We start from the raw sequence: 21,737 nt of genomic DNA, 5'->3' as shown, positions 1-21,737 counted from the left end.
CCTTAGCAGCCTCCCAGTGCTCTGTACAAAGCCAGAACACACTCGCCCAGCCCTGAAGGCCAGAGGCCTGCGGCTCCCACCGTCTCCTCTGCTTCTCTCATTCTCACCTCCTCCCAGGGCAGCTGCAGGTTCGTGTGTGTGTGTGTATGTGTGTGTGTGTGTGTGTGTGTGTGTGTGTGTGCGCGCGCGCGCAGTCACAGAATCTTGTATATCCATGCTGAAAGGAAGAATCCATTCCTGTACCCTTCTGGGGCATGGAGTTTCCCAATTTGTTTCGGTTTCTGAGCCACTAGTTTTATTTAATTTTACCTTTCTCTAACTGGTTAACCAGAAATGCCACTCATTAGGAGTCCATCTTTGTCCTGGGGACCAAGGGGGACCTTTCTCATCATGTCCTATGTATGTTCTGCTGCTTTCTCGGACACTTCCTCTGCTCTGTCTGGGCCATGCCATCATTGTATCTTGGGGTTTTGTTTACTTTTTTTTTTATTTTATTTTAGAGAGAGAGAGAGAGAGAGAGAGAGAGAGAGAGAGAGAGAGAGAGAGAGAATGTGTTTTAGACAGGGTTTCTCTATGTAGACCTGGCTGTTCTGACTTGTCCGGTGGAGGCTGCCTGTCTCTGCCTCCCGAGTTCTGGAATTAAGTGTGTTTCACACTAGGGGTGTGGAGGACTAACAGGTCCAGCTCCTGTCGGTTTTCCTTCTCGGTGTTCAGGACCCATGCTTTTCTTTCCAAGTGGCTTCAGTTACTTCCCTGTCTACCTTTTGGAAACCAAAATCGTTCTTGATGCCTTACTGAGAGGCCATTCCATTCACAGATACAGGGAAGTATCTAGGTGCTGGGTGCCTTCCTTACACTAAGGAAGGGCTGGGCAGGAGATGGAAGCCGGATGCCGAGTGCAAAGCTAGTCTCAGCTACAAAATGAGTTCGAGGCCAGCCTGGGCAACTTAGCAAAACTGTTGAAAATAAAACCTAAAGAGGTTAAAGAGAGGCTCAGTAGTGAGGAGCATGCACTGTCCTTCCAGTTTTCATCACCCACAAGGATAATTCATCTGGACTCCGAGGGAACCTGTATGCATGTGTGCAGTTAAACTGCAGAGAAAGCCATGGGTACAGCTTAGTGCTACAGAACCTGCCCGACATGCACGAGACATCCAGGTTCATCCCCAGGACTGGAAAAACAAAACCACTTGGAAGGTCTGTTCAAGCCCACAATGGCTCTGTGATTTGTGGACACTATAGCTAGGGCAGCTGTAATGAAATACCAAAGAGTGGAGCCCAGAGTAATAGGAATTCATTTTCCTGTGGTCCTGGAGGCTGATGTCCAGGATGAAGGGTTCTCCCGAGGCCTTGGTTCTCAGCTCCTGATGGCCTACTATCTTGGTGTATCTCTGCACAGCTTAACCCATCTCACAAGGATGTTAGGCAGTCTACATTAGGGCCCCCCACAATGCCCTCATCTTATCTTTTCCTTAAAGACCCTGTCTCTAAAGCCCACCTTCAGTGGTACTCGGGGTTCAGGCTTCAACATGAATTTAGGGACACACACAGCCTGGTCCGTAAAGGCACACTCAGTGTCTTCCAAGTTCCCGAGCACCCCAAACTTCATACTTAAGGACAGTGCGCTTGGTTTGGAACTGTTCTCCTTATGTTTCCAGAGAAGCTGTTTCCCACAAGACACTCTGGAGAAGCCAGATTCCAAATCTGTTTTCTAAACGTTGTCGGAATCTGTCCTTTTTGCCTTGGGCCCCGAGGTCCCTCCTTGGAGAGGAAACCCCATGGTTAGGTTTACTAACGCTTGGTCTCTAAGATGACCAGGTTGTATGGTCACTAATACCCAGGCCTGGCTGCGCTATGCCATTCCTGAAAAAGAGGCCTAGATGAGTGGAACCTTTCTCATGTAGCTGACAACCACCTGACGTCTGTGTGTGCATGTGGGTGTGCATGTGTGAGCATGCATGTGTCTATGTGAGTGTGTATGTACATGCGTGTGTGTGCGTGTGTGCTGCCTAGGGAACTCTGTGGTTGGATGCTGGGGATCTGAACCCAGGTCCTCAGGCTCGTGCCGGAAGCACTTTACCAACTAAGCCACCTCGTTCTCTGCCACATCTTCATTGGCATTTTTAAAAATTCCTTATTTTAGCCGTTATTTTAACTCTGTGTATATATGTGCGCATCTGTGTGCACATCTGTACATGTATGTGAGTGTTGGTGCCCTGTGTAACTAGATAGAGTATTAAAACCTCCTCTAGAGGTCGTTGTGAGCTGCCCAGTGTGGATGCTGGGAATTAAACTTGGGTCCTTTCTCAGAGCAGCTTGTGCTCTTAACCACTGAGCCATCTCTCCAGCCCTCTAAGAATTCAAAAGGAGGATGCTCTCGCTTCCCATTTTTTCCTGACCTTTCGGAAGGGAGGAGTTGGGTTTCTTCCTTTCCTCACCACTGTTAACTCTGCTTCTCAACTGCGTCTCCTTCCATGAAAAAGTAAAATCCCTTTTCCAGCTAACAGGACAACCAACGGGGGACTAAAACCGCAGGACGCTGCAGTCTGAGGACATGTCTGTGATTCTTCTACTGGGCTCTGCTTTTCTGTGTTGCCAAGGCGCACAGGAGAGAAAAGACCGAGAATGGCTAAAATGATACAACAGGAGCTCAGCAGCAACTCACACCCCAGATGGGAGCTCTGTCCAGAGGCTCAAGCACGGCTTGAAATCCTACACCAAATGGTCAGTGGCAGCGTGCTCTCGCCTAACCCTGGCAAGTCTTCAGCTGTGCTCTGACCCTCCAAATGTTCTCCAAAAGGCAGCTGGTTTCTGCTCCAACACACAGAGAACTCTGATGAGGAGGCTGCCAGCCCCTTGGCCTGGGTTTGTCCACGAAGACAGAATGGCAGTCAAGACTCCTAAATGCTTCCTGCCCAGTTCTGCAGTGCTGGAGGAGGTACCTGGCTAAGTGACCTCTACAGATGACCACCCTGTGACTCTGGGCAAATCACCCAACCGCTTGGGGTTCGCACTCTGGCTTCCCTCCGGCAGCTCTGCCCTGAATTCTGTCTGTCTCCTGCTATGATTTTCTGTGCACCTAATTCTAGCCCTGCATCGTCACAGCGCTGTCCAGGTGAGACTTGAGACATCCCACTGGGGTTGTCTAAGAGCAGAGAGGTGGCACAGTCAGTCAGTCTTACAGTAAGGACTCTTACCAAAAGGGCAGGTTGCCTCAGCAGCTGCTTAAGACAGATGTCCCTAATAAGAGTGTACTGGGTGAGCTTGTGGGCAGGAACCATTCATGTAAAGAGGTGGGGGAGGAGGTAAGATGGCTTTCAAGTTAATAGAATGTTTGTTTATAAAATTAAATCCCTTACTTGGAGATCTGCCTCGGAAACTGAAGCAATGGTTCTCCGAATCTTAACCAAGGTTAAATTTTAACAGCAGTAAACAACAGGTAAAACCCCTTTATCTTCTTGTTTGCTCACTGATGGTGAGCTGAGGGTGGGCAGGGTTTGAAATATTAGATAAGGTCTCCTGAACTGTGGTTATAAAAGTCAACCGGAGGACACGGCTCTACCACAGGGTGTCTCCATGCTGATTCTTACAACTGTAATCTCTGTTTCTCCAGGGAAGCAGGCTCAGCCTAGCTAGGTAACTCATTCTGGATCTAGCACCTCAAGAAAGAGGGGCCAAGGCTTGAGTGAAAGGGTGTTCACAGCCACCAGGTTTTACTACTTAGTCCTAAAAAACTGAGAGGAGAATGAAAGTCACAGGGGTGCATGTTCTGTGTGTGTGTACGCTTGCATGCATATGTGTAGTGTGTGTGTGGTATGTGTGTGCATCTGTGTATGAGAGAAAGAGAAAGAGAGAGAGAGAGAAAGAGAGAGGGACAGATAGAGATAAACAAACACTGGGTTTTCTTCCTCAATTGTTTCTCTATTTTATTTCTTGAGACAAGATCTTTCACAAAACCTGGAGTTTAGTGTTTTGACTAGACTGCCTGGGCCAGCCAGCCCCCATGACTGCCTGTCTTTTTCCCTCAGTACTGGGATTACAACCATTTTCTGTGTGTGCTGAGGACCAAACTCAGGCTGTCCGTCATCTCTGCACGGCAAACACTTGACTAAGCTGTGTCCCCATACCCGTGCTTGGGTTGAGTTAGAGAATCATATTTTCAACAGACTTTTATCTGTGGAGGGCACTGTAGGAATGCAGCAAGTGTCTGAAGTACATAGTGTATCACAGACGGCAACGACGCAAATGTAATTTGAACGCGGGTAGAGAAATGAATTGCATTCAACCAGTATCAACCTTTTCTTTCTTTTACCCAACATTCAGTTTACTTTTAAAATAGCCTAAATGTAACTCGGCTTCCCAGGAAATGGGAGTCAGTGATCTCTAGTCCACCACAAATGATTCCTGCCAGACGTGTCTCTGTGGGACTGTGCCGCACATGCTGGCCATGACTGGGGGCCTTGACTGAGGTTCCTGCTCTGACCTATCTTTCCCTCCCCGCCTGGCTACCCTCGGCTTCTGCACTCTCTGTCTCCTTGTCTCTCAGACACCCTTCCTGCTCCCTGTCCATGCCAGCAGGTAACTTCCGCCCCATGGTGGCTGTGCAGGCTATACCAAGGTAACTCCCCTGTTTTATTTCTTACCTGACTTCCTCATCTGGTGGAGTGCCATGCCCTTGAGGGTGGAACTGTTGCTCCTTCTCTTGGACTGCCCAGAGTCTGACATATAAAAAAGCCCTGAATGTGTTTTCACTTAACAGTTTTATTGTAACCCCTGCCCTGTTAGGTATGGTGTGTGCAGTCTCTCCCCGATGCGCTCCTCACATTCTACTCAACTGCAGATTGTGAGCATCATCCCTGTGAACAAAACCGGAACCTGGACGGTTGGTGAATTCAGCCTCAGTCACTGTGCCTTGGGTACAGGACACCCGTCTCTTGTTCCATGGCTCCAGCTGTGGAAACCAAACCTCAAATTTCTCACTTGTGTCAAATACCTAGCAATGACTCCTTGCATTTCTAAGACTCGATACAGTGGTAGCTCTGAGCCTTAGGTAGAATACACCAGTATGCTACGGGCATGGCCGGCTTGGCCTCACACTGCTCACAACAAACAGTATCCAGGGGTCAGAGCGACAGCTTCACAAGTAAAGTTGCTTCTTGCTAGGCCTGAGGGTCTGTTTGGTTCCTGGAATCCAAGGTAGAAGGAAAAGAACTAACTCCCGCAGGTTGCTCTCAGACCTCTACACAAACAGATGTAAAACAAAAACAAAAACAAAAACAAAAAAAAAAAAAAACCCAAAACCCAAACAAAACCTGCTTAGTTTCTTTGGCCAAGCTGCATGGCGTTATGGAAAAAACACTGGCTCTCACTCAAGAAGGCCTGGGGTCCCCACCGCATGAACTTAGAGAGCACAAGCTCGTGCTGAGATTTCCATGCAGGTGTCCCCAAGATGGTCACAGCAGCCTCCCACCGCCAGCTCCCCCTCAGCCTCTTCTCTTCGCTGAGTTCCCTTTCCTTTGCTAAACATTTGTTTGCTTCACTTCCACAGAGGTAAGGTGTGAGGTTATAAGACAGTACAGAAGTCTTCTAAGGTAGAGAAAAACTTGAATATAAACTACAATTATCACACCAGGAGTTAAAAACAAAACCAATGTAGGCGATGCATGAGAGAGAACAATACTGTTTTAGCTTTAGCTTTCCAAATTTAGGGTTTTGCTTAACTCCTCATTAGACAAGTAACAGGAGCGATTTTTAAAACCTTCCTTCCTTTCAATAGTAGAGCTGTAACACACATCACTTACATATGCTGAGTGCTGTACCAAATATTAACTGATCACAAGAGCCTTGTACACAAATTCGGACAAACATCGTACAGGTAATTAAAACAGGTGAGAATACAGCTTAAGATAGAGGTGGAAATGAAGATACTGGGAGATTTCATAACTTAACTGAGACACTAGCTCACCTATGGTTAGACAGCCAATGTCCTGGGAATCAGGTTCAAGCTGGACTGCCTTGATCTTAAGAAGTTTCTGAGCAGCGGCTCAGCTACCTAACAATCCATCGAAAAGCTCACAATGGCCTCCAAGCTGCTCTGTTTAACTAACACTCAGAGTTCAATTAACTGTATTCAGCTCAAAGTGGATCCCAGCAAATACCACTGATGGATGGGAAATAAATGTAAACAGAACTTCCTAAACACACAGACACAGGCATGGATGTTCCCACAGGGCACGGGCGCAGATGCTCCCACAGGGCACGGGCTCGGGTGCTCCCAACTCTCCACTCTCAGCCCAGCCCACAGGCAGGCTACCACATGTGTCTTAGAACACACACTCTAATACTTACACACTGGGTGTCTGGCTCCTCTGTTAACGAGAAAGCCAACTGCTTCCTGGTTCATCGGAAGCAGTCCCAGCACAAACACTGGCTGCCCTGATTCAGTCACCATTTTAGTGTAATGACTACCACTACTTTTCTGGAACTGACTGCTTCATGGAGACTTGCTCCCATTACAGGTCTCCCTTCATCCTACAGGAGGTATGGAGGAAAAGAGCGACCTTCCTCGCCTTGCAGATCTCATCATTTTCAAGGATGCACAAGTGCGAACGGAGGTCTCTTCACACACTGACTAATGTGATCTTCACAGCAAACCTGGACAGACGGACCGTCACAACCCTCAGCTTCCCCCGCAGGTCAGCAAACAGAAAATCCCAAGGAAGAAGTGTAAGGGGCTCAGGGCCAAACTGCCCAAGGCGAGCGGAAGTCTAAGTCCATGGTCCCCATCGTGTTCTCACAACATTACTGAAGGAAACTGGTATCTTCTTCACATGGCCTTTTCTGTCCTGAATCCCTAAGGAATCCCACTCTACCAGTCCACTAGGGGCTAATCCTCTCTCACTGATACTACTTGTGTGGTTTCAGGGTCTTTTTGTTTTTTTGATCTATCACAACCAGTAGTTTACAGTCTGCTTGTTTTAAGGGTTTTCTCATCAAATGGCCTCAGGTTTGAGGCACAGTCTCTCCTTCCTACTGCTGTGTTCTAACTGACTCCCCTTGCTGTCCTAGTGCTGGGATTACAGATGTGGGCCACTACATCTGGCTTTAAAGAAGAAACAAAACAAAGCACCCTGTGAGTTCCAGCTGCAGAAACAGTAAGAAAGGTCCTGCCTCAAAGGTGCAAGGAGAGAGCGACTCCGGAGACGTCATCCTCTGACCACTGCCGGGATACGGCAGCATGTGCCAACCCTTCACTCCTCCACAGAATAAAATGAACCTCCACATCCTCTTCTTATGCTTGAGGAGGCTCCTTGGGTAAACTGGGTAGCAGACAGAAGGAACCCTGAAACTCTCAGGCCAAGAGAGTCAAGCCAGGTGACCATCAAGCTCAGTGAGAGGCGCTGTTGCAGAGAAGTGAACAGTGTCTCTGAGAATGACACCCCAAACTGGCTGACCTCTAAACACACACATACACATAAAAAAAATCCTTGAGACAGTGGCCATGCACGGCCATCTCGGCACTGCACTGGGACAGTGTTAGCAAGAGCAGTGTGCAGGGGTGTCAGCTGAGGAAGTCTTGTCAGTGCTCTTCCGAGCTTGTGAGTTAAGTTCTCCCTCCATTCACACGGGTCCTTCAATTTAGCATCAGCCATGATAATTGCACGCCAGTGTTTTCTCGTGGGCACAGTTCCTGTAGACTTCTGTGTTTGTCATAAATGTAAGAAGGAAGGGAAACTTACATGTACTGGAACACAGCGCACACTGTCTTGTTTTAATTTCTATTGTTAGTATAGTTAATTTATCTCCAATCTTCAAAATCTTTCTAATGAATATATCTTGGTGTCTGATTTTTAACCTCAAAATCTTGAAATGAAGTCAATCCTTGCTCCCTACCCAGCAAGCGCATTTGCTGCCCAGGTGCTGCGAGTCTCAACGATGGGGTCACATCTGAATAAAGCCGGGGTCAAAGTACTCTAAGTCAGAAATGGACTCCTGCCTAACCTGCCTAACCTTAATGCTCGCCTCACCTGGGCAGCACCCCGGGGTTCAATCGCTGGTGTGTGTGACAGCGACCGCTGCCCACTGCTGTCTCCACCATCCCCGGCACTGGGGGTGCACACCTCGAGCCCAGGAAAGATGGGCTCCATTGTGACTAAGCAGAAGACAGTTCTGCCCCATCTGACAGGGGCTCTGGCTGCCTGTGGGCCGAGCACTGGGGTAACTGAGTTGTGACACCAATTGATGCCCTTCCACAGAACACTTTTCAACGGAGATCATTACAGATTCATATGCAGGTTTATGCCACCACCAGAGTCTGCCACTGGCACTGTTAAATCTAGAGAAGCGCCAGCATCCTCAGACCCACACGGCTTACCTCTCTCCTCAGCATCTATTCCCCCTGCCCCGTTCCTGCTGGGCAATAATGAATCTTTCTTTGGTTCTGTAACTTTTAAAACATTTTCTTCCAGGGTGAACGGGTGGCTGAGTTGAAGCCCATTTTCAGCCAACAGGTGGGAAGTTTCAGACTATTTCAAGTTTAAGTCGCCAGCACCCACTAGGCCGCCAATTAAGCCGAGATTTCCATTTTCATTGTTAATGGAAATCTCAGACTGTATTTGTTTAGGGGATGGTGTCTTATGAGACAAGGTCTTGCCATGTGGCCCCAAACGATCTTTCCCCTCAGCCTCTTGGGTGCTGGGATCATAGGTATAACATACGTGTGTACCGGCACACTCGACAAAAACCTCAGAATTTTAAACCTGAGTTTGATAAGGGCCTCCATGGTGAAGTTCAAAGTGCAAAAATGATTTTTATGTGCCGCATGAGAAAAGAGGGAGGGGAGAGAAAGAGAGGGGGCAGTGGATAGGATACCCCTATGGAGGCACTTTAGGAGCAGTGGACAGCAGCCGAATGGGCCCCTCAATACCACAATTAGGTGACTTACTCAGCCTTGGTCAGCATTTACTTTGGGAGAAGAAAAAGAGAAGCCATATTTAATCCAACCACTAATAAGCAGCCTCCCTCCGAAGGCAAAGTCCAGGCAAACAGGCCGCTACGTCAGCAGCTGGGTCAGCTTCCGTGTCCGGGCTCTGAGAACTTTCTGTTTCCTGCAAGTGTCTACACGTGTGTAGGGGGAAAGAATCGCCCAGTAGTGGCCAGAGTATGACCTTTCACAGAAGGAAGGGTCTCCGGGGCTTCGGGAAGCAACGTTTCTCAAAGTGCTGGGCTTATGTGTAACAAGATACACAGCCCAGGTTAAGGAAAAACTGTAAGTTGATGAAATTACTTTGGGACAAGGAAATAGAGAGTGAATATACTCAAAGGAACAAGGACAAATCTGCTTGCGCAGATTTTGAAATGAAATCAGTTGTTTCTCTTGTTAAACTTGACTATCTGAAGGAAAAATCTAGAAAGAGCAAGTCTCAGCACAAGACAAGCCCCCAAGCTCAATGACTTAAAGACCAACTCACCAGCACCTTATGAATGGGAGAACCTAAAAGGGCAGTGGGACTTGACTTGCCTGGACACCTAACCAGTGGTTCCGTGATCTTAGCACGCGATGCACAGCTGTCACGTGATCACTCACACGCACTCTAAGAGGGCACAATATGAAAAATAAAAGGAAACCCCTGGTATATTTAAATCACATACACCTCTGCCTTAGCCACAGTGGATTTCCAGAAGTGCCGGTAAGTGGCTGGCAACACTCCTGGCTAAAGTAGAGAAAGGACGTGAAACGCAGAGTCATATTCCGCCAGCCTTCCGCCTCCTCATCAAGCCTTTATGTTAGAACAAGTTACTAGGTAACCAAGAGTTGTGCCAGGAATCATTTCCCTTTTTATCTTACAGCAGCAAGGAAATGACCCTACAGGAAAAGATGGTTTTCAAAGGCTGCAGAGAAACGGAAAACCCATCTCTAGGAAGGCAGACAGCAGTCACGGCGTTTTCAGTGACCGACAATGATTGGTGTCACAGTGGTAGCTGCTGAGATAGACACCAGCACATACAGTGCCCGCCCAACACGGAGATCAGCTGAACAGTACTGGCTGTGAAGTTTATTATGAAGAAGCTCGGGTTGCTATGGGAAAGGCATAATCTATCTGGGGTACGAAAAATAGAGGAATTAAAAAAGAGTCCCACCTAAACACCTCTGCAAGATTAGACTTGAGAGAGAAGTGAGCTGGATCAGGAGGGAGGAGGGAGGAGTTAGGGACCGAGTGCCCGCATAGAACGCAAGTACACAGCAAGGGAGAAAATGGGAACGGAAGTGGGGAAGGAAGCAGGAACTCGAACGGGCAGGGCTCTACTGAAGAGCGAAGGGAAAGAAGGCCTATCGATCACAGCTGCTTTTCAGTGGCTCACAAGGGCAGGGGCTACGTTAGCATGTGGGGCGGGCTACACAGCTGGTGCAAGCAGTTACGTGTGGGACGGGGCTGCTGGCTAGCTGTCTCGGCAGAGTGAGAGCGGGGTGGTTGGAGAGGGTGCGTGCCCACAGTGTTCCTAACAATACCTTAGGTGTGAGAGCACTTCCTGTGTGCGAACCCCTCTGCTTTCCAGATGTCTAACACGTAAGCCCCCACTCAGAGGACTCTCCTCTTCATTACTCACGCGGCATTAACCACGTCAGCCGAAACACATGTACCCAGAATCTAATTTGTATGAAATATTTGCACGACACTTTTTACTCGCCAGACTCCCATCTCCGTTTCAGTTTCTGGCTAAAAGAAAACCATGTGTATGTGAGTTGTTCCTAAGAATAAACAAAAACAAAACCACACATCCCATCTGGTTTGACAAAGAGTGAAGAATCCCAGAGCTAATGAGAACCCCGCAAGGCTAGGGGAAGGGGCAAACGCAGCCCAGAACAACCTGTAACAGTGTAACTTTCAAAGGGTCCAATAAAAAGGCACCAGGAAAGAGAGCTAAAAGGTGTGTGAGAAGTGTTCAGCAAAAACTGAGAGTACGGATGAGACTATGTGATGGGCCTGAGGGTAGCAAGCCTCTGATGAAATTCCAACAGAGAGGCCCTTCATAGCACAAGGCAAGGGAGTCCTAATGACCTACATTCTAGAACCATGCAGCATCCTGTGGATTGAACACAACAGTCAGTTCCAGGAAAATCGAATGTCATTAAAGAATATTTCATGTGTTAGTATGAAATGTGCACGCATGAAGTTAGACGACTTCAGAATGGTGGTGACTAAAGGGAATGCACGGTTACACTGGGTTTTAGTTTATATGCTCTCTTCCTTAAACTAGGTGGGGACACAAGTGTTTGCAAATGGTCCTTTACTTTTTCAGAATGCAAATACTGCACAAAAATACAAAATGCCTTCAGAGAGTAGAGAGAAACAGGTATTGCACAACCATACTACAGATCTGCACTTGATGAAGCAGCTCCTCTTTCCCTGGTGTCTGAAGTTCCTGTAAGAGAAGGAGATCATCTGGCCCTCCCAGGAGCAGGGACAGGGAGAAGGGTCACATGATTTTGATGCTTAAACCACCGGCTAAGAGAGCAAGTCCACCCACACAATCCCCCTGTGAGCGACACTCAGGCACCTCAAGTACAGAACCACTTGCCAGTTGATCCACCGGTCCCGATGTAGAGTCCAGCTCAGGGGCAAAACTATATAAATTAAAAATGTAGAGGTTTGTATCCATGGGAGACTGGCACCAGAGCTCCCTCACAGACCCTCAAGTCCCTTGTGTGATACGGCATGGGACCTGCGTGGAACCTGTGTCATTTGCCCTACATGTTAAATCATCCCCAAGTCACTTACAACACCTGACGTGATATAAACACCATGAAGACGGTCACTTAGTTGTTTAGAGAATAAGGGGGGCATCTGTCCTGTCTGCAATGGTTCCTGATCAAGAGAAATGTACAGCGGCACAGCACTCAGTCCACCATCGGAAGACTCTAAACTCCTTCCAGTACAATGGGCTGATTTACTCCCAGGACTGTGAGAACCAAGCCCATTGCTGAGGCAAAGCTGTGTGGCCACAAAGCTAGGCTCGCCAGTGCACGCCAGCCTACATGAGCAGCAGACACAAGTACAGCCCTGATCTGTACATGGTGGCCGTCCCCCCTCCTGAGAAGCCTGTGGTGGAGAGGAAGAACTCCTGAGCCCTGGGCCCCGGAAGCAATGGGGTTCATGGACTTTTCCAGCCACTGAAACTGAAAGAGAAAGTACCAGGAAGGGTCAGCCTGCTCGATACACACAGCATTCCTTCGCTAAACGTGTTTAGCGGCAGTGGACTCTGTATATGGACTCGGAATCCAGACTGCACAACTGTTACCATACCCAGTGCCAAGGCATAAAGACAGAGATTCCTATAAGGCACCCAGCAGCAAATCCTAGCAGAACAGTGTGCAGGGAACACACTGCAGCACACTTCCGCATGGATGACAAAAGGTGCTGCCTGGAAACAACCTGGTTCTAGTCACAGCTGCCCTGCTCTGCCCTTCTCTTAGGGCACAGGCCAAAAGCCTGCGTTTCTGTTGTCTTCTGATGCACAGTTAAACTTGCTAGAGAGACACGCAGAACCAATATGCATCATTCAAAGCAAATTCACACGCAAAACCCAATGTTCAGAACCTGTTCCTAAGAAAGAAAGTCACTTAGAGAGGAGGAGGCTGACAACATGAATGAAATACTCAGGGGCTGCTAAACTTATACCTGGAAAGCAACTCCCAAAATGTTCAAGTGCTGAAGGCTTGTTCCCAAAGCCTCCTGGGTAATAGCCCAGTCACTGAAGGGGACAGTGGGGCTCAAGCTCCTTCCTCTTGAGACATAAGCTCTGCTGACCCCTTCACCCTAGGATGTGCTGGGCTGAGGGTCAGAGAGTACAGGGCTGACAGGCCCAAGGACTGATACTTTCAAACTCATAACCAAAGTGACCCTCTCCCCTCTAAGTGATCGCTGCAGGTGCTTGTTACAGTGAGGGAAGGCCGACTGACGCACGCGCATTCCTGTGCTAGCTCTCTCTTGCACACGCATGTACAAATACAGACAGAATTTCTCCCAAACAGTTTAGAATTACGACCCGAGGCGGAAAGGTGCTTTTCTTTCCATCTTTGGGGACTCACGGGGCACACGGGGTGCAGCGTCACTCACCGGGGCTCTCCACTCGCTTATAGTGGTAGGGATTGATGCAGACTTCCTTCTGCTTGGAACCAAATGGGAACTCGCAGCATTCCAGAGGCTTTAGTTCATGATGGCTCTGGAGGTCGGGCCAGCGCCACACGCGGCAATAAATGACATGAGGCAGTCCCTTCCGGTGGGACACCTGCAACCTGCCATCCAGGGAGCGAGGAATGGTGACACAGTTACTCGGCTGCCCGGGGCAGCTCAGGGCCTTCTCCAGCTCTTCCATGGCCCCTTTCTTCTTCTTCAGTTTCTTCACCAAAGCGTCCACAGCCTTCTCCGCCCATTTCTCTTCTTCGTCGCCCTGTTTCCACCCAAGGAGTCTCTTCACAGCTGGGCTTGTGAATGAAAACAAGCTGGTCACATTCATAGCGGCTGGCCGAGGTCTACACGCTCCTCAGACCAGGAAAAGTGACGGCTCCGGGCTGGGGGTGCAAAGCCAACAGAGATTTCAGTTTATTTACATAGATTCTCTAGCTTCTTGGTCTTCGGTTCGGAAAGGTAGGAAATACTGTTCCTTCTGCTTCAGGGAAGACCCAGTTAGCACCTGCGAAAGAAAAGACAAGAAGCTGATTTAAAATTACTCTAACTGCGTCACAATTAGCTAATTAGTGCGTGCCAGGTACTAACTACTTAAGTCTGACCCTGTAGAGGTCCACGCTTGGCTTAGACCAATTCGGTGACTTCATTAGAGAGCAACCCCATGCTGAGTTCATGAACATTTGTGTCCTGTGACACCAGGAACTGAGCTACGTTCTCCTAAAGTTCACCAGTTAAAGGCAGAGCACCCACTGCGACCGACTGGTATTTGGGCTTGGAGCCTCTAAGTAACTCACTAGGGTTAAGTTAGATTATAAGGGTGGGTGGGGCTTGAGGCAACAGGATTGGCAGCTTTACAAGAGGAAGGGAATAGATTGCTCCCAACAGCACCCAAGCCCTGGACAAAGGTCATGCGAGTGTTTCGGGCACAGAAATCCACTTGGCTGATTTGCATATTACCACCTCATATGTAAACGAAAGTGACAAGCCCCAACAGATACCAAGCACAAAACTGCAAAGAAGCTAAACCACTCCAGCAACCGACACTCCTGGAGGGAGATGGACTGATACACAGGAGCCGACAGGTACAGAAGACTACAGCGTAAAAATGCGACCAAATTCATCGGCAAAGCCAGAGGTTTTGGTGACAGAGGAAAATCATTTGAAGGATAAGATAAGCTCCTGTGGGTGGAGGAGCCCGCTCAGTGCCTCAGAAGGCTGAGGGCACTCGTCCCGTTCTCAGAGCCCACACTGAGCGGACCGTGCTTGTCTGCCCACTCTGAGAAGGCACAGGCGGATCTCTGAACTTGCTGGCTGGACCAGTTCATTAGCAAGCTCAGGTCAGCCAGAGACCCTGTCTCCATAATGAACAAACAACCAGGGCAGACAACTCGACGTCTGTGCACGTAGCTGTGTGTAAACGTATAATAAATGGTAATAACCAAGACCCCTCGGCCTTAGTATAACTAAGACATCAACAATAATATGGTGGTTGAAAACAACCATAATTTTTTTTTTTTTTTTTTTAGTTCTTTTTTTCGGAACTGGGGACCGAACCCAGGGCCTTGCGCTTCCTAGGCAAGCGCTCTACCACTGAGCTAAATCCCCAGCCCGAAAACAACCATAATTTTAACCACGAGTCAAAGAGGAAACTACAATAGAGATGAAATATTTTAACTGAATGATTATAAATTTATGACATCAGCTACATTTACTGGAAGAGGAAAAAATCTGAAAACTATGTTTTACATACCCAACATGGGGAGGTGGACAGTGATTTAAACTAAAAAAAAATACAAGAAATTGAGCAATTATTTCTTAAAGTAGAATAGAGAAAACTGTAAAATCAAAATGGTATAATCTCTTAGCAAGACTGACAAATTCCAATAAAACAGAAAAATAACAGGTATGGGGGGAGGGGAGAGAATCTTCGGAGTCTGGGTCTCCATCCAGTTCTGGAGCAAATGGTCTGGCCTTGGAGCTGGTACCTGGCACAGGATAGCGTCTCAGTAAATGTTTGATGACTGACTTGGCTCCAGGAAGAAGTTTACTAAGATGAGAAGATTCCATGTTCCCTCGAGTTCCTCAAGGAGCAACAGCTCACCTTTAGTCAAGAGAAAGCTGCTTGCAGGAGGGAGCTCACCACACTTAGTCGTTGTTGCTAAGGTTTTATTTAGCAGGGAAACAGGGAGAAACACAGTTTTGCGCAGCTCAGAAGTCAGCCTGGTTAGGGGCACCTCCCTACTGATATGTTAATTCACCGTTCCGAAAGCTGGGGGAGGGTGCTCTTTCTCGTTTTGTTCTTTTGTTTTGTTTCAGAACTGGGAAGACTGCATCTTTCCAGGCCTCCCCCAGCAAACTAGAGAGGCCTTGAATTTCTTCTAGCCCCCTCCCCTCTCCTGACCCAATAGCTGTTTAATATTTTAATAAATAGCTTCAAATATGAAGGATCATTTACCTCAAAGTCGCCCGAGGGCTATTTTCCGGTGAGAGTTTACCAAGTGAAATGAGTGTATTGGGGTGCAAGGGGTACCTAAGAACACCACTTTGGATCTTTATTCTTTTCCAAACAACTGGGGGAGCGGGGGCAGTGATCAACACCCTGAGAGAGCTCCCAGGAAGAACAAGGTAAAAACATCCAAGTGACTCCCATGGAGCACTGGCTAATCCCATGCCAGCCTCACAGGACTGCACTGGGCCCTCTTCAGCTCTCCCCAGCCTCTGCCAGAAGGAATGCTGACAAAGTACCAAGGGTAACAGGAAGTGGTAACTGTTGTCAAACAGGCAGAAGCAAGAGTATAGGCTGATGCTTGTGTGTGTGTGTCCTAGTCTTAAACTGTATTGTACAGTATTAGGAGGTGGGGCCTCTGGGAGGGGGGTCAGGTCGTGTGAATAAAGCCCCCACTAAACTCTCCACAGTGCTCTCCCTTCCTGGGGCGTAGCAGGAAGATGCTGCCCAGCTAGCTGGAAGCGTCCCAACTATCAGTCTTGGTCTTGGGGCATCATGGCTATTCAAGCTTCAGCTAGAACAGATGAAGTCAAGCGTCAATTCAGAACAGAAAAGACAAAAAGGAGCAAAGAACTAACTCCAGGGGTTTCAGGAAGTTTTTTCCAAAGAGGAAGCTTCAGACAGCCGGTGAAGGATTGTAGAGTTCTGTGGAGACAACAGACATCCTGAGCGCTTCCTAGCACCAGACCAACGACCTCTCCATCTGTGAAAGGCAGAGCCAAGGTCTAAACCCCTTTTGCCCAAGTCTCCTGTGTAGATTGTTAAAAGTCGCAGCCTGCCTGAGCTCAGACATGGGACAGGAATCCCCAGGGTCAACCCATGTAGTCAAAGCAGGAGGGGTAAGACTTCGAAGAGAGGGCCGTAGGTACAGCATCTTGATGAGCCCTTGGGGTGGGTGGGGGTGGGGGCGGGTTGGGAGTGGGGAAGCCTGGCGGTGACTCAGGGACACAGGGAAGGCAGTGCCTTCAAGAAAGCAGGGTCTCTGCAGACACCACACTAGAACAACACAGTGTTCACCTGGGCAGTCAAGATCTGAGCGGAGCTCACAATAATTAAACCAAAAAGATCACAAGCCTTGGGGAATGAACATGGAGACCATAAATATTACGGACTGAGAAGATTTCCAAGAGCAAGTCAAACAGGTAACCAACCTCCCGTGAAGAACTCCAAAATGAGTTCTAGACACTTGGCAAGACAACCAGATTTTCCCCTCTGTCCCTTTTTGTACTTCCTGCCTTAGTTTATGTCAGAAGCTAACTGGCCTTATCAGTTTAAAACGCAACATAAAAACATGAGTCAGCACACAGAGATTTCCTTCCCTCCTGTGCAAATACAAACATTTCACACTGACCAAAAAAAAAAGTCCAATGAGGAACACTGCAGCCAGCCCAGTCGCCTCATCACGAGCTTAAATTTACTTGTAGAGAAAGAACATTCTAAACTGAAAAGGGAAAAAATTTTTTCACAGCAAGATTTTCATCATAGAATTACTCATCGCTGGAAAACAGCAATGCGCGCATCCACAGTGTAGACGGTTATTAGCCCTGAAGCTCTGCTCAGAAACCATGCTTGGAGGCAGAGAATACTACTCAGAGAAAATGGGCTACAGGAGGAGAGGATGGGCATCTGCCAACAGTGAACAGCACCCAGGGTTTACAGAACATCTTCAACTTCCCGAAACGCTCCAATCGGTCTTTACAAAAGAGGTTTTGAAACTTCATTATGCGAATATTTGCTAATCAAACAACACACATGGGTATAACAGATCTCTCTCTCTCTCTGTGTCTCTGTCTGTCTCTGTCTCTGTCTCTGTCTCTCTCACACACACACACACACACAGGAGCTGAAGGTGTCTCTATTGTGCACTCAGAAGTCAGATGGGTAAGAGGAGGCAGGAATGACAGTTCAGCAGTTCCAAGTTGGTGCTTTTCTTGTAGAACCCAGAGTTCCAGACATCCAGTGGCTCACAATTGACAACAGCAGCCCCAGGGAAATCCCAGCCTCAACCCTCTGTGGGTACCTGTACTCACATATATACCATCCCCCCCCCCCCCAATAATTGGAATCACAGTGTGATCCAACTCCAGAAACAATAAAAAAGATAATTTTAAAAACCGTTCTTAATTCAGAACTTCCCTTATAAAGTCTCAGCCACAAGGATTTCAATTAGTACCACTGGAGGCTGACACCGATATTAGAATATTCACTTTTAAATGGCTAACTTTGAAACTTACGTGGTATTCCTTATGTTAAAAGGAGCAAGATTTAAATACTTTTAATTGCTGTGTAATTTGCTTTGTGTCGGAGGAAACTAAATCGGCCAATTGCACAATGGACAGTTTCCTTATCTGTGCCTCGTCTGGTAACGAAACATGCAATTACCTAATTGTGTAAATACCGGCAAATCGCAGTCTCTGCCTCGATGCCTTGAATTCCTTCAGGAACTGTGAATAATAATCCTAGCTTGTATCTGAGACACAGTTGACTCTCCGTATCTATGAGTTCTGTGGATTCAACCAACAGTTGATATTTTAAGAAAATCGATCATCAGTTGTGGTAAAACTGATCATCAGCTCTGTGGGTAAAAATGCACTACTGAGTCTGCCCCCCGGACCCATGTAGAAGTGGAAGGAGAAAACCAACTACACACACACACACACACACACACACACACACACACACACCATGGCCTGTGCGTCCACACCATGCACATAGCATGCACATAGGCACACACATTCACTTTTAAAATGTAACACTGACACTCTCCTTGAGCAACAGAGCAGACCTCTTTGTAAGCATCCTTACTGAATTAGGTGCTTAATGTGAAGAGCTGATGTGAACGGCCAGGAAGCTGCAGTTTGCAGAGGGCTGCAGGCTCCTCGGAACCCTGGACTCTGCATACTCGTGAAGGCCTGCCTGGACCTTTAATAAGGGGAGAAACAAAGAGAGACTGCCACTCGTGGTCTCAGCTCGGACACAGGGACTGTTTGTCAATTCTTTTCCTGGCACGGGAAACAGCGGACGAACAAAATGCAGGTATGGAGGGGATAATTAAATTTTCTAGGAAGGCTGTCTCAGAAAATGACTGAGAAAAAGAGGATGGATGGCTCGCCCTGCCTTTACAAGTCACTGACTGCTAAGTGCTGAGCTGTGCAGGAGGCAGCCGCCCTCCTCCCCCGGTTCTTACCCTGTGGTCCAGCCCTTTCTGTCTTAACAAAAGTATGGTATCAGGACATGGCCATCAAGTGTACCGAGCAGAACAAAAGGCACAGGGTATTGATTAACTCTACTTTGAAACCGCTTAACAGCTAGGTAAGTGATTCAAAAAAAAACTTTATAAAGGTTTTGCTATTTTTGTTTGTTTGTTTTTTTTTTAAAGAAAGATATTTTCTAGTAACTCACACCAGTTCAGGTCTTGTTTCCTGACTATGCCATGGCCACCATTTTAGAGATGGACTGACCCTGTGGACCTAGGGAGTAAACAAGCTCGGCAGTTATGTGTTGTTATTGTGACACAGGAAAATCATCTTGCCACAGACCTTGGCCATCACAGCGGTGTGTGCACCTGAGAGACCCACTGTACAGAACAGTGGTTCTCAGCCTTCCTAATGCCCTGACCCTTTAATACACTTCCCCGTGTTGTGGCGAGCTCCAACCGTAAAATTACTTTGTTGCTACTTCATCATTGTAATTTTGCTACTGTTAGGAACCGTAACATAACATAATCTGTTTTCCTATAGTATTAGGTAACCCGTGTAAGGGCCCCCCAGGGGGTCCTGACTCTCAGGCTGAGAACTGCTGGGTCCCTCAGCAGTGGGGGTCTGAATCAGCATCAGAGAAAGGTACAGTAACCTGTCCCTTGTCTACTTTCAGGCAGAGGAATTCTTGCTTCCTCTGAAATATTTAAACTGGAACATCGAAAAGAGGCAAAGAGGAGTACACCAGGGCCTACGTTTAACTTTCATTATTCTGAAATGGATTTTTAAAAAAATTTAATTCCTCACCCTCACAGAAACCATATACTAACAGAGAACTAGATGCCGCAGAGTCAAGAGACACAGTTTGTAAAGAAATTTTCCTTTTCACAGGCTCACTGCCAGGAATATTTTATAAAACATTTTTAAAAAGTACCCAAGGCCTGTAATTCAGTGAAGAAACACAACGAGTCTTGTTGGTAAGAATAAGATGGGGAAGTCAAAAAGCAAGCAGGAAAACCACCGTCATCATCATTAGGACTGCGTGAAAGTAGGCCACTGGGTTAAGTAGAACTTCAGGAGAGCAAAGAGCTCAGAGTTGAGCATTCCTTACTTGAAAAGCCAGAGGACAAAGTCCTAAGCCACTCGCACCCCCACCACACCCCTTCCCCACCCCCAACCCCAACAGAGACAACAGCTTTTGTAAGTTTACCTCCATTGTCAACTGGACTGGGCTAAGAAGTACCTAACTAAATTAGTTACCCACAGCTCTGGGTCTGTCTGTCAGGGAGTCTTCCAGAAGATTCCCTAAGGGTGGTAGAAGCCCTCCCTGATGCGGGGAGCCCCTCCGATAGCCCCCCTGTGGACTAAGGGCTTGAGAAGAATAGTGAGGGAGAATCATGAACCCCTTTCATCTGAGAACCTGGGTAGGCAGAAATACGTGAATCTCTGCTTTGAAGCCAGCCTAGTGTACACACTGAGTTTGAACTAAGACTGTGTATTATCTCAGAAAGGAGGTGGAGTGTGTAACGGTCTGGCAAATGTACTCCCCTTCACCAACAAGCAGAAGGAAGCTGTCAGGTGGCAAGAGGTGAGGCAGTCAGGAGAAAAGATAAGTTAAAGCTGCTGTACAACTCAATGTCATTACCCAAGCAGAGAAATGGAGGTGGGCCTTCCTATGTCAGTCCCAGAGAATACCTTCTCGTAGAAATGCTATGGTCTGGTCACACAGGGTTTCCTCTGCGGGCAAAGCCATGTGAACTGCCTGCCCCTTCCTTGCTCCCACTCAAAACAGCGCTCAACTCTCAAGACACCCTATCAGAACTGGGGTCAAACAGACAGCCAGGCTTACTGCTAACCAAAGCCAGAAAGAAAACCCTAGAACAGAAGGAAGCTGAAGGTTAAACAATCCCTCAATATTCCCCTGTGGCACCTAACTTGATTTTTCCAATTATATTTATGTATTCAGTGTGTGCCCGCGCATGCAAGTGTGTGCACACGTCCCTCCTTGCTTATGCAGAGGTCAGAGGACAACTTTGAGGCGACGACCTTCCACCATGTGGGTTGGAACTCTGGCTGTCGGGTTTGGCAGCAAGCACCTTTACCTACCGAGCCCTCTCTCTGGCCCCTGAAGCATGTTTTAAAGACTTTATTTCACTGCCAGATAATTTGGCTAAAATGAGCTCTTGGTCAAGTCCCAGGGGGAAAAATATTTTTACAAAATTCCTATATAAGAAACAACATGAGGACGCTCAGAGACCACAGGAATCTGTTCAGTCTCGGGACTGATGACATAGTATGTAGTTTACCTTGTTTTCATTTAAAAGAAAATTCCTTTCCAGGGTTGGATTTTTTTCCCCAGTAGGGGAGGGGTAGTAGGTAATGAGCGAAGAGAGCCCAGGAGGTAGAGAGAGCTCAGCTGGTACAGGTGCCTTTAAGGTACAAGCATTAACAGCTAACCTTCCAGTGCAACAGGGTGTCAGGGGCTGCCATACATCTCTCGTCTCGGGTGTTGATTAAGTGCAAGACTTAGAAATCAGCAGAGAAAGAGTGTGAGTCCCAGATTACCACTTACAAACCTTGGGACACGGACTTCACAAGGAGTGTCCCCTTGATGAATCAAAGAATTTATGGATGTCAGCACAACAGGGCTTCCCAGGATATAGCTGTAGTCTATATATTTAGATGACCAGGTATGTTCTCAACGTAGCTTTTGTATATTAGAAAAGTCTACCCTCTGCATACACAAATCCTTTCCCAGCACATCTAGGCTTAAACCGGGTGGCCTGGCTCATTTCGCTTATATCTGTAAGCAACAGCAAGTTTCAGGATTTTGTTTTAAGCTCC

The 21,737-nt window shown here is 47.5% G+C and overlaps 1 protein-coding gene across 7 annotated transcripts in view; it reads right to left on the bottom strand.

Moving 5' to 3' along the window:
- Nucleotides 1-21,737, bottom strand: part of Smad1 (SMAD family member 1) — a 60,533-nt gene that overhangs the window by 20,450 nt on the left and 18,346 nt on the right. For 5 of the 7 annotated variants that reach the window (XM_006255394.3, XM_006255397.3, NM_013130.3 and 2 more), the window contains exon 2: nt 13,119-13,695. In XM_006255394.3, the coding sequence (XP_006255456.1) occupies nt 13,119-13,518 (400 nt within the window). In that variant the 5' untranslated portion in view covers nt 13,519-13,695. Of the gene's footprint in view, nt 1-13,118; nt 13,696-13,792; nt 17,181-21,737 lie in introns of those variants that run through there. The other 2 variants (XM_006255395.5, XM_063277824.1) reach the window with 2 other exon arrangements.

Source organism: Rattus norvegicus, chromosome 19, assembly GCF_036323735.1.
Source record: "Rattus norvegicus strain BN/NHsdMcwi chromosome 19, GRCr8, whole genome shotgun sequence".
Classification (NCBI taxonomy): Eukaryota; Metazoa; Chordata; class Mammalia; order Rodentia; family Muridae; genus Rattus; species Rattus norvegicus.
Note: the sequence above shows the minus strand (reverse complement) of the source record. Positions and strands in the feature narration are given on the sequence as shown.